The following is a 16960-nucleotide window of genomic DNA, read 5'->3' as shown; positions in this document are numbered from 1 at the left end:
AACAAAATCAATCATTTCTCGAGCATGAAAAAATACTTTGCAAATGTTAATTGTGAATGAGGTGCTACAGATATTAAATTTACTTCGACAAGCAACTTTCTAATCAACGTTTGGTTATTATCACTTATTATTTGTTTGAGTTGCTCTTGGGTATTCTGAAACGTTTATCGGCGTCAAAGGTTCTTATTTTCTTTCATCAATGTATGTGATGTAAAAATATACAAATAATAAACAAGATTAATGAACTTTTGTGCATGCATTCCAAGTACATCCATGTGATTCTCAAATATGTAGTAAAAACATATCTACCATATTCAATTTTTCAAGTGCATTTAGTATATAACCACGCAATGAGTCCTTGTTCATCGCACCTCTACGATACACATATTACATATTACCTCATATTACACAGTATCTCTAATCCTCAGTTGCTCAAACTCAATTGAAGTAGTTATTTTGGTAAAAAATTAATTAAAATAGTTCTGCAATCTATTTTCGGCTGTAGTTTTTGTGTGTCTTATTTCTCGGAAGGATAATGTATGGAACACTTGTAAAACTAATTTGATACTATTATTCTGCTAGAGGAAGTATGTTGATACGTTATGCAGTTATGCAATGTTTTTGAGTTTTTTGAAGGTATTTTTAAAACTAATTTAAATAAGTTTAAAAATAACACCCTCCCAATTTTCTCTTAAACTTTTACTTATATTTTGACCTTTCAGGAACCGCATAGGATACATTTTAATCGATCTGGCATCTAATGAATATTGATATTTGAAGCTTGATAAGTTTTTGATGAAAAAATAATCATAACTTTTTACTGGTAGCTCATATGGAAAAGCTTGGTGGAACAAAATTGTGTGCAATGATTAGTACAACAACTCTTCTGAAGACAACTTTTCCGTAGAACGTTTCACAAAAAAGTTAGAACAAAAAAAGTGAAGGAGCCACCCTACATTTATTCGGGAAAATTGATGTAACTCGATTAAATGAAATGCTAGAGAGGTGCTTTTTTTCAGCAAATTTGCTCAAAATAAAATTTCCTACAACTTTATTGTACAACAAAGTCATTTTTGAATTCATTTAAGAAAGTTATATTTCAGATTTCAATCTAAATGAGGACCACTCTAGTAACATTTTTCATCAAAAGAAGCCCCATTTGATTACAAACAACTTTTGTGAAGACACCAATTACAAAAAAAAAACAATATTTAATAGTGAAAATATTTTTGTCACGCTAATATCCCATTTCGGACCACTGTGCACTGTGAAAATCGACTATTGAACCCAGAAGGTCGGGTGTCATATACCACTCGAATCCGTCCGTCGAGATCGGCAAAGTCTGTATGTGTGTGCACAACAAATTGAGTGCACTTTCTCTCAGAGTTGGCTTAGACCGATTTTCATAAACTTTGATTCATATGAATAGTTTTGTTGTCCTGCCCAAGAATCGTAGTTGAATCCGAATTCCAGTTACGGAGTCACAGAGAGATAAGTGAAAAAATTTTGATTAGAAGAGTGCTTTTCATAAGTGACCGTGTAGAGTGTAGAAAAATTCTTATTAACTTGACATAACTGTTTAAAAATAGAAAACGGTTATGTTAATTAATACCCTTATTATTTTATTCAAGATTTAAAAAAAATTCATAGAATCTTCTAGTGATATTTTTGAAAATATAAGTAATATGAGAACCACAATGTGGATTTAAAAGGTATTTAAAATGGAAAATACTGTCATCTTTTTGATACATATGTCATATTCGAACGATTATGTTGCCAAAAATGAACCGTGCTAGAATCGAAATGAGAATGTGGGATAGGGATACGACAACACCGACGACACGACCAGGCACTTCGAAGAAAAATCGGATTAAAAAGTGTCCGTGAGCGATTTACCGTCAGTTACCACAAATATAGCGACCCCTTGTTAATAATAAAAATGAAATTCTCAAGCAACACTGTTCTGGTTGCTACAAATAGTTACCAAGGAACCCTAGAAATATAAATAAACAAATAAATTGAGAAAGTTCGACTGAATTCGAATATCGCTAGATTGATTCTGGGAAGTTTTAAAGAATATTTAACATATTTTTCTTAACAGATTTCTAATTTCAGTTTGACCAGATAGTGGGTAACATATATGCTTTGGTAAAACCTACAAGCTTTGGTTAATTTGGTTTCAAATCTGAATCTGCAGGAATTTGTACGAAATCTAGCTGTGTGTATACCAGATTACGCTGTGGAGCTCTACATGAACTACGAATGCGAACTGTACTATCAATATACTCGAAAATTTTACTAAGTTACCATTTAATTGTCTCCTGACAAGAAATGGAAACATGAATGTAATGCCGTGCGATGGCGTTTCTGAACTCAAGAATGATTTCGCCTCAAGCTGACAGGGTCTGCCTAAGTCGTCTACGTCGTTTTAATTTTACGTCCTATTTTTCTCGCACAAGTTTTTAGTAAAATTTTGTCGGATCGTTAACCATATTCGATAGTATCAATTTCGAGTGTCGTGATTTCAATGGCTGAATACGGATGGCTCTAACATTTTTTTTTATTTCCATTGCTTTGCTGTTTGATCGTACCGAGTTTTCGATTATTTGATGGAAATTGTCCGGTTGTACGAATTGAGACGCTCTTACTTGTTCAAAAGAATTGATGGACTTCATAGATGGATTTTTTTCAAGAGTAGAATTCGTCAAGCTAACTAATTTCCTTTGGTGCTTTTCCTATTTTGAAGGCCGTCCACTTAATTGGATTTCTGAGCATAGGCGCATAAGCAGACGATGTTGAAGCCTTTTCAACAAAAATCGTTAGATGTGATATAAGCTAATCATTAAAATTAAACCCATAATACATTTATATTTGCATTCGTTTTCTTACTTTGCGACATATGATAAAACCGTGAAGTATTTCAGCATTTACACTCATTGATTCGTTTTGTTCGATTCACATTTTTTAATTGAACAACAAACATAACCAAGGATATCGTTATTCTAAAATCAACAGTTTATCAACCTGGGTTGCCAGTTTCAAACATATTTACCTAGATCTCATTTTGACATTACGAGTTACTGAGGGGTAGTTAAATGTACGATACAGTTTTAAAAGCGAGTGGCAGGTCGTGTCGTCGACAACACTATACAAATGATCAATGTGTCTGAAGGGTTTTGTACTTAACAGTTACGTCAGCGCTAGCACGTGCGTCTACCAACATTGGGCGCAGCAATCCTTGACCACGAACGAGGTCAAGCTGCGATTGACATCGGCCTCTTTCAACTACAAGCCGCTGTAAAGGTAAGACGTTGGCTTCGCTAAACTTGATGTACGGAGTGATTCCTTCCAGTTCCATCGGCAGATATCACACCGTATACAGTCTATTTGGTGTTTTCAAGCAAGTGCTTGAAAAATCGTTTTTATTATTATTGCGTTTCGTCTTTGACTCATCAGTGCAGAGCAGTTCAAAGCTTACTGCTAAACTCGGCAGTTCAATTTGAACTGCTCTGCACTGATGAGTCAAAGACGAAACGTAAAAATAATAAAAACGGTTATGTGCCCTAGCACAAAATTTGGCTAACTCCTAAATGATTGAAAAATCGTGTTTCAGTAAAGCATCGTAAAGCATCGCTTTAACATACAGCGCTCAAAACTCCTACTGCAGGCGAAAGTCGCTTACACAAAAATGCATGGCGAATCTTCTAACGAGATGACTTTTGGTACAATAACTCTACAAAACTTTTGTTTAAGAAGCAAGTTCTACATAACGTGAACTTTTTTCACGAACTGAGTCGATTCTCGATCCCACGCTTCAGTTCGTAAATAAAGGTTACACAACAAAAAAACGAGACTTGTTATATTTTCAGTTTAGTACAAAACGAACCGGAAAACATTTGAATTCGTTTTTCATCGCTGGCTTCGAAAAGAGCAACCATTACAAGTTAAATTATCCGAAGAAAGTGTTTTCGGTTTTGCACAATTTCTGTGCTTCTAGATAGTTTTCCCAGTGCCAAAGCGTCCACGAAAAAGTTTGTTCGTTGGTTGCAGAAGGAAGATTCCGGCCCCAGCTCCAGCTAACTTCGTGTAATAATGCTTATAAACACTATGTAATCGTTTGAGCAATTCATTTCACTAGTCCTAGCCTTTCGTTCCTCAACAGTGCAATAAAGAAATCCATTAGCTTATCCCGTTGATCGTCGGATTTGTCGTCATCAGTGCGGAAAATGCTGCATTCGGTTTCCTTGTAAACTTGAAAAGAACCAGAGCTGCCAGTTTCTTCCAGAATCAACGCGAAATGAGAGGGAATGAGTTTAAGAAACAAACTTCACCGATTTCTAGCAGGCGATAAGCCGCCTCCACTCAAATCAGCAAATGCCTTCCGGAGCAGCCCCCCAAACAATGAAAAAAAAAAACCGACGGAAGTAAACTTAAAAGCTTTTAGTTATACAACCCGATAAAGTGGTGGTAACTTCATTTCTGCTGGTTTCGTCTCTCATTCCATCACCACCACCACCACCGCCAAAGAATTATTTGTTCGGGAAGGGAGAATAGCCAAAACTTATACTATTCGCAACACACCGCCGAGCTTGGGTCTCGGTTCTTTCTATTGTCGTAGCCTACTATAACGGTACTTACCTGGAAAACGAAAATTCCATGCCATGGCGACGGCAGCAACAGTAGCAACAATAGTAGCGGAGAGAGAGAAATAAAAACAAGAAAAAAATAAAACTGATTAGTAAAGAGGTTCTCTTCCGGTTCATTATTTTTTTTTCGGTGGTGACAGTGGCCTCGTGCCACGTCAGTAATTAAATAAATCGGTTCAACGAAGCAAATATTACGTAATATGTTAAAAAAAAAGAGTGTCTAACAACTTGGATCATGATTGCTCACGGTGAGAAGAGTGAAAAAAATCTGAAAATAAAAGAGAAAGAGAATAAAATGGAAAATAAATCATCAACAACATTAAACGAAGTGAAATAATTTGATTTGCAAACGCAAAAATTAAACTGAGGCTGACTAACGGGGGAGGCGGGCGTTGCATGCAAAACGAAGTTTAAAAATATTCCGACGGTTCTCTGTAGCAGTAACAAAACAAACCAAACAACGGCGGAAAATCAATTTGTGTGGGGTTAAAAGAGAACCATAATTGAAAAGTTTTTCCCCCAGTGGTTCTGTTCGCGTTTTTTTTTTGTTCAAGTTTTTCCACTTACCCTCGTACACCGAGACTTACGCCACCACCGGTGGCGGCAGCGGCTGCCCCGGTCAGAGCGAGGGCTTTGTACCGTGCCTGTTCTTCGGTCGGGAGCACAATGTCCACCGAGCGGGATCGAATGGCACCGGTCACGGGTACGGCCAGTAGCGTTAGTTCACCTTCCGGTGGTTTCAGTTCTTCGGTTTTCGAACCGGTCACCTTGGTGAAACAACTGTCCACCGATGCGGCCCGGTCCCGCTTTAGGTCCGGCACCTGCAGGAAGATGTCCTGCACGAAATCGGACGTGGCCGGTGTCGTCGGGACCACTATCAGTGATGTTCTGTCCGGTGCTTTGCTTTGTTTATCTTCGTTGTCATCGATTGGTTCGTCGGAAGAGAGTGACGGTTTGGACCAGGTGTCGTCATCATCGGGCGGTACGATGATGTGAATGTCTTTCGGGGGTTCGGCAGAGGAAACATTTTCGAGCGAATTACCGGTGGGTTCGACGATAATCGCTTCCTGGCGGGAGATCGATCGACGGCGGGTACGCGTTGGTATGCCATCGAGTCCGAAGTCGTCCACCACCACCGGTGAACAGGGAGGCACTTGGATCGTCGGGGACGGAGGGTACACGGGGCTCAGTGGTGTTGTTAACGGCGGTGGCGGTGAACCAACGGGAAGCAACGGAAGTGTCGGATAGTTGGTGTCGAACATCGGAGGTGGCGGCAGGACCGGACCCATCGAGTCCACCTCCAGGGCCGCCAGGGCTCCGAGCTCTTCTTCGGGGTCATCTCCGTTGGTCGGCGAGAGGGTAAAGGTAATCCCGCACGGTGACACAATCGGCGGCAGTAGCAAACTGTTGCTGCATGTTATGTCGCAACCGTCGAATTCGTACTCTTCCTCCTCTTCGTCCGGTTCGTCGTCTTCTTCTTCTTCTTCTTCGTCGCTACTGGACGAGGACGAACTGTAGCTAAACGTTTGGTATTCTCCACTGTCGTAGTACTGGCGCTGATCGACTCCCGTTATCCGCCGGTATTCCTCCAGGTACAGACAGTGGATGCACGGGGGTGGAGTTTTTGAGCTTGATTTGCGCCGTTGAAAGCGCTTTGGCACATCCAGGAAGGCAGCCGCTACGGCTGCCTGGGAATCTTCGACGGCACCGGTTAGGTCAAAGCTACGGGAACGCTGCCCGGTGCTCTGCGGCACTTGCAGTAATTGACCCGACGAGGACTCGTCCGTTGAGCTTTGGTGTACTTTAAGGAACTGATTTGCACGTTGGGCTTCTAGCTGAATTTCGTCGAATGATGCTGAGCGAACCTGCGAAGAAGTTTAGAAAGTTTAGAACATTATCAACAGCTTCCATTGAAGGATGCACTTGACTCACTTGTTTGGGCACTTCGAGACTACTCTGCGTTTTCATCTCCGCACCAGTCGGGGTCCGTGACCTAGTGAATGTGTTCCGCAGACGGTGCATAGTGCCGAACGGGAACAATGTGGATCGTTACTCCCCCGTAGCCGACCGTACCGCGACAACGGATGGTACAGCGACGACGACGACGACGACGACGATGATCCAACTGGGCTACAGTGGTCGCGCTGCTGCTGTTGCTGACCCTGGCAATCGGGCCATTGTCCCACACGAGCAAAGACGTGGCCACCAACCGTGGATGTCCACGTCCACTGGATACGTCCACGTTCGGTCGTCCGGCAATCGGATTTACTTCTTCTCCTTCTTCGCTTTCGGTTGTGGTTGATTCTAATTTGGCTAGTTTTTTGCGGCGGTGGAGGCTGTCCTTGCTGTTGAAAAGAAGGTCAAACAAAAACGGGCCGGATTAGTTCGAGGGTTTGACGGAAAACAAGAGGGTTTTAGTATGCATAATGAATGAATGGGGCGATTTCGCTTGAAATATGGATCCGTTGGATCCCCGTAACGACACAACGAATCAATCTTTTCCCCCTCAGGTTATACACCGGTGCCAAAAGCCGGTTTCGGTCGTTTTCGGTGTGATACAACAACATTGATCCATGTTAGTAATAAGAAAAGCCGCACGAGAAACAGATTTGCGCGTGGAGGGATGGCCCACCGGGACACGAACGCCCACTTCCACTCGTTCGTGTCAATCAAACCGGGCTTCACCGTCGTCGGCGGTACGCGAAAGTGCCAACAAATGTTCGATGTTTTGTGGAAATTTGTGTGACATTTATGTGTCACCAAGCTCGGGTGAACATGAATAAAACATTTAGCGAGAACAGAGGGAACTATTTTTGCTCTAAATGTGTTAAATCGTAGAACTCCAATCCAATCGTATAATGTTTAGTTTATTCTGCGGTTTGTAGACCATCTGGAACGATTTGTGTTAGGAACTTTGGCATATCCTCATGAAAATTAGTTTGATTTTTTCAATGTTTATCTGTGATGCATTTTGTAATGAAAGCCAGCTAAATATTCTTGTTAAAGAACTGTGAATAACTATTTACATTTTAAATCAAAAAAACGAGTTGACAAGTCCAAAAGTAGAAACTTGTAAGAGTCAGCAAGCCTAACAATATGAAGGTTTCACTGTCCAAAAGCCGAAGTGCCTAGGAATTCAATAGCCTAGAAGTCCGAGTGACCAAAAATGTAAATTGCTCCAATGTCGATGAGTCCAAAATATTATGAGCTCATGAGTCTGATTGCCCGATATCTCTGGTTCGAACTGTGGAGGTTCAATATCTTCAGAGTCTAGAAGCCCAAAAGTCCTAGAGCCAAGAGTATCAGAATTTAATAATCCAAGTCCGAAGTGAATCCAAGAGTTCAAAAGGACAAGTACCTAAGGATTTAGATCTCAAGATTTCAAGAAATATCCGAGAGTCGAAGAGTTCACGAGCCAAAGAGTTTAAAAGTGAAAAAGCTCTAGAGTCATAGATTCCAAGAGTCAAGGAGCGTACAAGCTAAAAAAATTCAAGATTCCACGAACCTACTAGTCTAAGAGTTCAAGAGTACAAAAGTCTCAGAGTCCGACAATCCAAAAGTTCAAGAATCAAGAGCCGAAAAGCTCGAGAGTTGAGAGTTCAAGAGTCTAATAGTCAAAATGTCCCAAAGTACATGGGCATGAGGAATAGACATATGAGGGTAGGAATATCGAAGAATCAAAGAGTCGAAGAGTCCAATACAAGAGTCCAAAAGTCCAAGAGTCCAAGAATCCAAGAGTCCAAAAGTCCAAGAGTCCAAAAATCTTAGAGTCTTAGAGTTCAAGAGTCCAAGAGTTCATTAATCTGAGAGTCTAAGAGTTTAAAGTCCAAAAATCCAAGAGTTCAAGAGTCCAAGAGTCCAAAAGTTCAATAATTCAAAAATAATAGTCCAAGAGTCCAAGAGTCCAAGAGTCCAAAAGACCAAGAATCCAAGAGTCTTAGATTCTTAGAGTCTTAGGATCTTAAAGTCTTAGGGTCCAAGAGTCCAAGAGTCTAGGAATCAAAGAGTCTAAGAGTTCAATAATCTGAAAGTCTAAGAGTTTAAAGTCCAAGAACCCAAGAGTCCAAGAGTCCAAGAGTCCAAGAGTCCAAGAGTCCAAGAGTCCAAGAGTCCAAGAGTCCAAGAGTCCAAGAATCCAAGAGTCCAAAAGTCCAAGAGTCCAAGAATCCTAGAGTCCAAGAATCCAAGAGTTCAATAATCTGAGAGTCTAAGAGTTTAAAGTTCAAAAACCCAAGAGTTCAAGCGTCTTAGAGTCTTAGAATGTTAAAGTCTAAGAGTCTTAGAGTCCAAGAGTCCAAGAATCCAAGAGTACAAAATTCCAAGAGTCCAAGAATCTTAGAGTCTTAGAGTCTTAGAGTCCAAGAGTTCAATAATCTGAGAGTCTAAGAGTTTAAAGTCCAAAAACCCAAGAATTCAAGAGTCCAAGAGTCCTAAAGTTCAATAATTCAACAATAATAGTCCAAGTGTCCAAAAGTCCAAAAGTCCAAGAATCCAAGAGTCTTGGATTCTTAGAGTCTTAGGATCTTAGAGTCTTAGGGTACAAGAATCCAAGAGTCTTAGATTCTTAGAGTCTTAGGATCTTAGAGTCTTAGGGTCCAAGAGTCCAAGAGTCCAGGAATCCAAGAGTCAAAGAGTACAATAATCTGAGAGTCTAAGAGTTTAAAGTCCAAGAACTCAAGAGTCCAAGAGTCCAAGAATTCAAGAGTCCTAAAGTCCAAGATTCCAAGAATCTTAGAGTCCAAGAGTCCAAGAGTTCAATAATCTGAAAGTCTAAGAGTTTAAAGTCCAAAAACCCAAGAGTTCAAGCGTCTTAGAGTCTTAGAATGTTAAAGTCTAAGAGTCTTAGAGACCAAGAGTCCAAGACTCTTACAGTCCAAGAGTCCAAGAATCCAAGAGTACAAAAGTCCAAGAGTCCAAGAATCTTAGAGTCTTAGAGTCCAAGAGTTCAATAATCTGAGAGTCTAAGAGTTTAAAGTCCAAAAACTCAAGAGTTCAAGCGTCTTAGAGTCTTAGAATGTTAAAGTCTAAGAGTCTTAAAGACCAAGAGTCCAAGACTCTTAGAGTCCAAGAGTCCAAGAGTCCAAGAATCCAAGAGTCCAAAAGTCCAAGAGTCCAAGAATCTTAGAGTCTTAAAAACCAAGAGTCCAAGAGTTCAATAATCTGATAGCCTAAGAGTTTAAAGTCCAAAAACCCAAGAGTCCAAAAGTCCAAGAGTCCAAGAATCTTAGAGTCTTAGAGTCCAAGAGTCCAAGAGTTCAATAATCTGAGTGTTTAAGAGTTTGAAGTCCAAAACCCCAAGAGTTCAAGCGTCTTAGAGTCTTAGAATGTTAAAGTCTAAGAGTCTTAGAGACCAGGAGTCCAAGAGTTCAATAATCTGATAGTCTAAGAGTTTAAAGTCCAAAAACCCAAGAGTCCAAAAGTCCAAGAGTCCAAGAATCTTAGAGTCTTAAAAACCAAGAGTCCAAGAGTTCAATAATCTGATAGTCTAAGAGTTTAAAGTCCAAAAACCCAAGAGTCCAAAAGTCTAAGAGTCCAAGAATCTTAGAGTCTTAGAGTCCAAGAGTCCAAGAGTTCAATAATCCGAGAGTCTAAGAGTTTGAAGTCCAAAAACCCAAGAGTTCAAGAGTCCAAGAGTTTAAGAGTCCAAGAGTCCAAAAGTCCAAGAATCCAAGAGTCTTAGAGTCTTAGGATCTTAGAGTCTTAGGGTCCAAGAGTCCAAGAGTCCAGGAATCCAAGAGTCAAAGAGTACAATAATCTGAGAGTCTAAGAGTTTAAAATCCAAGAACCCAAGAGTCCAAGAGTCCAAGAGTCTAAGAGCCCAACAGTCCAAATGTCCCAGAGTTCAGGATTCTAAGAGTGCAAGAGTCCAAACATAGAAGAGTCCAAGAGAGCAAAAGTTCAAGTTGTTTCATTCTTCATTCTTTGTTTTCTTCCTTCTTCCTTCTATTTCTCTTAATCATTTATCTCCTTTCTACATTCTCGCATTTGCAACGCTCCATTTCCGTTAATTTCATTGCTTGTTTTATGTTTCTTTTTTCATTCAACATTTTCCGGCTACTATTTTTCTGCCGTCTTTTGTTTTCTTATGTTTTCTATTTTTCTTCTTTTTTATCTCTCTCACACTTTCATTTCATCCGGATTACTACTAATTTATGTTTATTTCATTATTTATTTTCTGTCTTTTGTTTTCGTTTTTTCCTTCTTCTATATTTTTTCTTGTTATTTTTTAGTTTTTTCATCTTTTTTATTTTATCTTTTTTTATTTCGTCCATCCAAAATCTTTGAAGGTCTTTCTTTTTATGCCCTTTTTCGGGCTTCCTTAGTTTCCTTTTGTCGAAGTTTCAACCATGAGGTCATTTGCCAGAAAAATTTTCTGATCCTATGTCCGGGGTTGGGAATCGAACCCAGGTTGGCTACGTGAAAGGCATCGACTTACTCATCACGCTATACGCTATACCCATCACGCTATCTCCCTTAGTTTTCTAATTTCTTCTGTTCTTCTTACATTTTCTATCTTTCTGTTATCAACTCTTTTTTGCATGTTCCTTATTATTATTATTATTTCCATTTTTTCTTCTATCAAACTCAATTTTTAATATTATCTTCCTTGAACTTTTTCTCTTCTTTTTTATAATTTTTCTTATTTTTTTTCATTCGTACGTCTTCTCTTTTCTTTTGCCTCTTTACATTTCTACATCTTTACTTTATTTATTTTATTCTGGCTCTGCTTTTTTTCGGTTCATTATTTTTCCTTTTTGTTCTTTTTATTGCGTTCGTCTTTTCTCGACTGTTTTTCACTCTTCTGTTTCCCATTGAGCCTAGTTCCTGCTTAGTTTTGATCTTCAATATTTACAATTTCTAGGATTCCTAGGATTGATCTTCAATATTTATAATTCCCTTGATTTTCCTACTGTCTTGTTGATTTTGTCCGTCTTTTAATTTTGAAATAATTCCATGTATACTTTGGCAGTTTCACTTTCTCTATTTCTACTCAAGTTGTTTTCTTTCTCGCAGTTTTTCTTCTATTTCTGTTACTACTTGTCGTTCGTTCTCCATTACGGAGCGATTACAAGCCAGAAAATTTTTCTGACCCTATATGCGGGGTTGGGAATCGAACCCAGGTGGGCTATGATCCCTCCTTAGTTTTCTAATTCTATCTGTTCTTCATACATTTCCTATCTTTCTATTTTTGTCTTCCATTTTCCATCTGTTGTCTTCTTCCGTCTTACATGGTCTGTCTTGCTTCTGATTTCTATATTCTTTCATGCCTTTTTCTTTTCTTCTTTCTTTATAAGTTTCGTTAACTTTTTTATTTCAAGCTATTACCTGTCTGTATTTTTCTTTTTATCTCTTTAAATTTTTCATCTTCTGGTTCATTCGTCCCTACATTTCAATTCCTCGTTTACGTTTTTCCATTTTGATCTTTATCCTTCTTTTCGGCTTTCAATTAAGCTGCATTTTTACGTTTTTCTTGTGCTTTATTTCCGATCGTCATTTATCAACTCCTTTTTTGTATGTTTGCTTTTTGTTCAATTTCCATTTTTCCTTCTATCTTCCTCTGTTAACCTTGAACTTTTTCTCTCATTTTCTATAAATTTTCTTATTTTTTATTTCCATTTTTTCTTCTATCTTCCTCAACTCAATTTTGAACATTATCTTCCTTGAACTTTATCATTGTGCGTAATTATTCTGAAATCTCTTTTTTCATTCGTACATCTTCTCTTTTCTTTTGCCTCTTTACATTTCTACATCTTTAATTTATTTATTCTATTCTGGTTGGTGTCTCTTTTCTCGGGTCTGCTTTTTTTCGGTTCATTATTTTTCCTTTTTGTTCTTTTTATTGCGTTCGTCTTTTCTCGACTGTTTTTCCCTCTTCTGTTTCACATTGAGCCTAGTTCCTGCTTAGTTTTGATCTTCAATATTTATAATTCCTAGGAAAAAATCGAGGCTTGCTATTCAAGCGATACAGTTTTTGATCATTTTAGTTATTTTCATGTCCTTTTCCTATGGTTTTTTCTTTCTTGTCTTTGTCTTACTTCTGCTTTCTTCTATCATTTATCTGAATAGATAATTCATGTTTTTTTCTATTTTTCAATACTACTCTTCCATGTTCTTGAAAAGTTTTCCTTTTTATATTCGACTTTCATTTTCCTACTGTTTTGTTGATTTTGTCCGTCTTTTAATTCTGAAATTATTTCATGTATGCTTTGGCAGTTTCACTTTCTCTATTTCTACTCAAGTTGGTTTCTTTCTCGCAGTTTTTCTTCTTTTTCCGTTACTACTTGTAGTTCGTTCTCCATTACGGAGCGATTACAAGCCAGAAAATTTTCCTGACCCTATGTGCGGGGTTGGGAATCGAACCCAGGGGGGTTATGATCCCTCCTTAGTTTTCTAATTTCATCTGTTCTTCATACATTTTCTATCTTTCTGTTTTTGTCTTCCATTTTCCATCTGTTGTCTTTTTCCGTCTTACATGGTCTGCCTTGCTTCTGATTTCTTTTTTCTTTATAAGTATTTTTCTTTTCTTTTTTCTTTATAAGTTTCGTTAACTTTTTTATTTCAAGCTATTACCTGTCTGTATTTTTCTTTTTATCTCTTTAAATTTTTCATCTTCTGGTTCATTCGTCCCTACATTTCAATTCCTCGTTTACGTTTTTCCATTTTGATCTTTATCCTTCTTTTCGGCTTTCAATTAAGCTGCATTTTTACGTTTTTCTTGTGCTTTATTTCCGATCGTCATTTATCAACTCCTTTTTTGCATGTTTGCTTTTTGTTCAATTTCCATTTTTTCTTCCATCTTCCTCTTTTAACCTTGAACTTTTTCTCTCATTTTTTAAAAATTTTCTTATTTTTTATGTCCATTTTTCCTTTTATCTCAATTTTGAATATTATCTTCTTTGAACTTTTTCTCTCATTCTGCATAAATATTCTGATCGCTTTTTTTTCATTCGCACATCTTATCTTTTCTTTTACATCTTCACATTTCTACATCTTTAATTTTTTCCCATACTGGTTGGTATTTCTTCTCTCGGGGCTTGTTTTTATTGATCATTTTTTATCCTTTTTGTTCTTTTTATTGCGTTCGTCTTTTCCGGACTGTTTTTCCTTCTTCTGTTTTACATTGAACCTAGTTCCTGCTTAATTTTGATCTTCAATATTTATAGTTGCTACGATAAAATCGAGGTTTGCTATTCAAGCGATACAGTTTTTGTTCATTTTAGTAATTTTCATGTCCTTTTCCTATGGTTTTTGTTCTTTCTTGTCTTTGCCTTACTTCTACTTTCTTCTTTCATTTATCTTATCTATTCATGTTTTTTTTTTTTCTTTTTTTCAAAACAACTCTTCCATCTTCTTGTAAAGTTTTTCTTATTTTTTATTCGACTTTCATTTTCCTACTTTCTTGTTGGTTTTGTCCGTCTTTTAATTCTGAAATTATTTCATGTATACTTTTACAGTAGACATATAGTCTACTCAAGTTGCTTTCTTTCTCACAGTTTTTCGTTTTTTTTTCTTATATTTCTATTACTACTTGTCGTTCGTTCTCCATTACGGAGCGATTCTATATTATATATTTTCTTTTGTTCATTGTTTTTATTATGTTTTCTTTGAAAATATGCTTTTACACGCAATTATAAACGCTTTGAAATAAACGACATCATTAAATACCATTGTTTGTCTGTTTTCAGGAAAAGTCCTGGATTCCGTCGGATATGACTGACCTTAACTTTTACTAATCCACAACTCTATTTTCACCTTTGCTTACTTTACTTTCATGTTCTATTTTATTTTCTTGTTTTTCTGTCAATTAGTTTTTTAGTTTCCAATTAACAATGTAATGAATGTTATGGGATTTGATGTGAGACCTTCCATGTATGCAACAGTGGAGGCTTCTGTGTTGGTTCGTTGTCTTCTAATGCTTAGTTCCTTGTTTATTTTAATAATTTTGTTTCTTTTTGTTTTGTGTTTCATTTCTTTTTGCCTTTCTATGTTTATGTAAGTACTTTTTTCTTTTTGTCATAGTTTCTTTAGCATTTAACTGCACTATCTTCAGAGCAATGTTTTTTTTTCTCTGCAATGATTATCAGTTGTACTTTTTTCTCGTTATAATTTCGTGCATTCTTTCCGGGCTCGTGTTTTTCTTGCTGCTACCAGATGAAATAGGTTATAGAGAGTTTACCATTTGTTCGCCAGGAGTTACAAACTCACAAACCCACAGTACATGGATCCATTGTTCTGTTGACTCGAGGACAAACATCAACAAATATTTGTTTTTGTTTTTAAAATTGTTGTCAGACTCTATTCTCGTTTCCCCCCTTTTTGTCTGTTGATATAAACTTTCATTACCTGGTACTTTTCAGAAGTAACGAATGTTGAGCTCTTAATCATTTTTATGATCCTATCGTGCCACTAAATGGTCAGTAGTTTCAATTTTCCAGTTGTTTAGATAAAACTTGAGCACGCTGTTCACGTTTTGCTATTTGGTGATGCTTTTTTTTTTTTTTCTTTCTCTCTCTCTTCCAGATCTCTTTTGCTTTGGCTTATGAAACATGATGAGGATCAAGTTGCGATGGCTAATGAAATGAAAATGACAACAACAAAAAAAACGGATACCGACGGTAGTTACAACATTTACCGTAAATTCTCATTTGATGTATTTTTCAGCGACGAGGTTCCTAACAAAACAAAACCCAGGAATTGCCAGGAATGGGTTTTCCCGCTGAACCGAGCAGCAAAGTACATAAACTCGAGGAAAACGGAAACTTTTTCCTTGGTCCTGGTGGTGTAGCGCTTGCGGTATCCATACTTCGTCTATCTTTACGAGCAAAAGGGGACATTTGGCTGCCGAAACCCGGTAAACTGTGCATCACGCGAACGGAACGGTCCGGAACAAAGCCATCCACCCACCACCGGTCCGCCGCCAGCCACCCGGAAGATGAAGAGGAAACTTTTTCTCCGGTGCTCTCGGGTGGTTGATTAAATTTTGAATGTTTTATAGCTTCCGGAGGCGTTTCCCGGCGAGTTCGAGTGCCAGTTCTCGGGCTACATTCCAATACTTTACCGAAAGTTCCCCCCTACCCCCCCGGATGATGATGGCGGTAGTAAAAAATAAAAGGAGTTTTTCCAATTAATTAAAATTTAACCAAGTCTTGCTGGATTTTATTCGTTTTTCGCGATTGTTCGACCGGCGAACCGAAGAAGGGACTCACGCTGTGGAAAGGAGCGGTCAGCGAAAAACCGCGGTGTTAAGTGGAAACTTATTCCGGTGACGTTATCCCACAAAAACAAAAGCTTTTTCAATACGGCCATGTTCCGTGGATTCCGTGCAGCAGAGAAATGAAATGAAACTTCCAATGAAGTCCAATGTCTGGAAAATAATTACCACTTTCTGGAAGGAAATGTTATTTTTTTCCGTTCCGTAAGGGGACACAAAAAGGAGTGTCGTTTAGCATTCATTACCAGAGGAATTGTGAAAATGTTGTTTTACTGTTGACCGAACTGGCCGAGGTAGCCACTGGTAGAACTGGTCTGCTTTACCCCGTTCGTAGCAAATTTGTTCCCGTCACGCTCCTAACAGGGGAATTAAGTAAATTTAAGCTGTTGGTAAAGACATTTGGAACATGTTTGCAACATGTTTTTATCTCCCTGCTGGAAAACCCATAAAACAATGGCTAGCTTATACACACGCACACACACACTGAAAGAGTGAGAGGGAGAGACAAAAGGGCAAAGTTAAAACAATAGAATAACTACTTCCACTGAAACTTGACTGGAGAACCTCACTGCACAGTGGGGCAAAAATAATCAAAAACGCGACTTTATTCAAAACTACCGTAACTAATTAGCAACAAACTGTCAACTGGGTTTCGATTTGGTTTAAAGCTTATTTAGGAGGAGCACTTTGTTAACTTCATATGAACATAGCGAAGTACTCGAAAAACTAAAAATAAAATTGAGCACGAAATTGAAAATCACCGTTACTAATTAACAACTAATTAGAAACTAACTAGCAACAAATTATCCACTCAGTTTCGATTTGCTTTCAAGTTTATTTAGAAAGGGTGCTTCGTTAACTTCATACGAACTTACGAAGTACTCAAAAAAAAAAAAATTAGCAACAAGTTCAAAATTACAGAAACTAACTAGCAACTAACTAGCAACAAATTATTCACCATCATGCCAGAATAGTAAAGGAAGCGTCATGGCTGCGTAGGAATGGTAACAATCGTTTCTTTAGACATTCTTCACGGTATATTTCCCTGTGTACCGTTCCGGTAGTGATAAAGCTCTGCCTTGCTCGACTACAGTTGCACATT

The 16960-nt window shown here is 38.0% G+C and overlaps 1 protein-coding gene across 5 annotated transcripts in view; it reads right to left on the bottom strand.

Moving 5' to 3' along the window:
* The window catches only part of LOC131426090 (diacylglycerol kinase zeta), a 473898-nt gene that overhangs the window by 122786 nt on the left and 334152 nt on the right, over window positions 1-16960 (bottom strand). For 4 of the 5 annotated variants that reach the window (XM_058588529.1, XM_058588531.1, XM_058588527.1 and 1 more), the window contains 3 exons: window positions 6579-6991; window positions 5214-6511; window positions 4894-4914 (listed from right to left, as the gene is read on the bottom strand). In XM_058588529.1, the coding sequence (XP_058444512.1) occupies window positions 4894-4914; window positions 5214-6511; window positions 6579-6668 (1409 nt within the window). In that variant the 5' untranslated portion in view covers window positions 6669-6991. The remainder of the gene's footprint in view (window positions 1-4893; window positions 4915-5213; window positions 6512-6578; window positions 6992-16960) is intronic. The other variant, XM_058588530.1, reaches the window with a different exon arrangement.

This window comes from Malaya genurostris, chromosome 1 (genome assembly GCF_030247185.1).
Source record: "Malaya genurostris strain Urasoe2022 chromosome 1, Malgen_1.1, whole genome shotgun sequence".
Classification (NCBI taxonomy): domain Eukaryota; kingdom Metazoa; phylum Arthropoda; class Insecta; order Diptera; family Culicidae; genus Malaya; species Malaya genurostris.
This window is presented reverse-complemented; position numbering and strand designations above follow the sequence as displayed.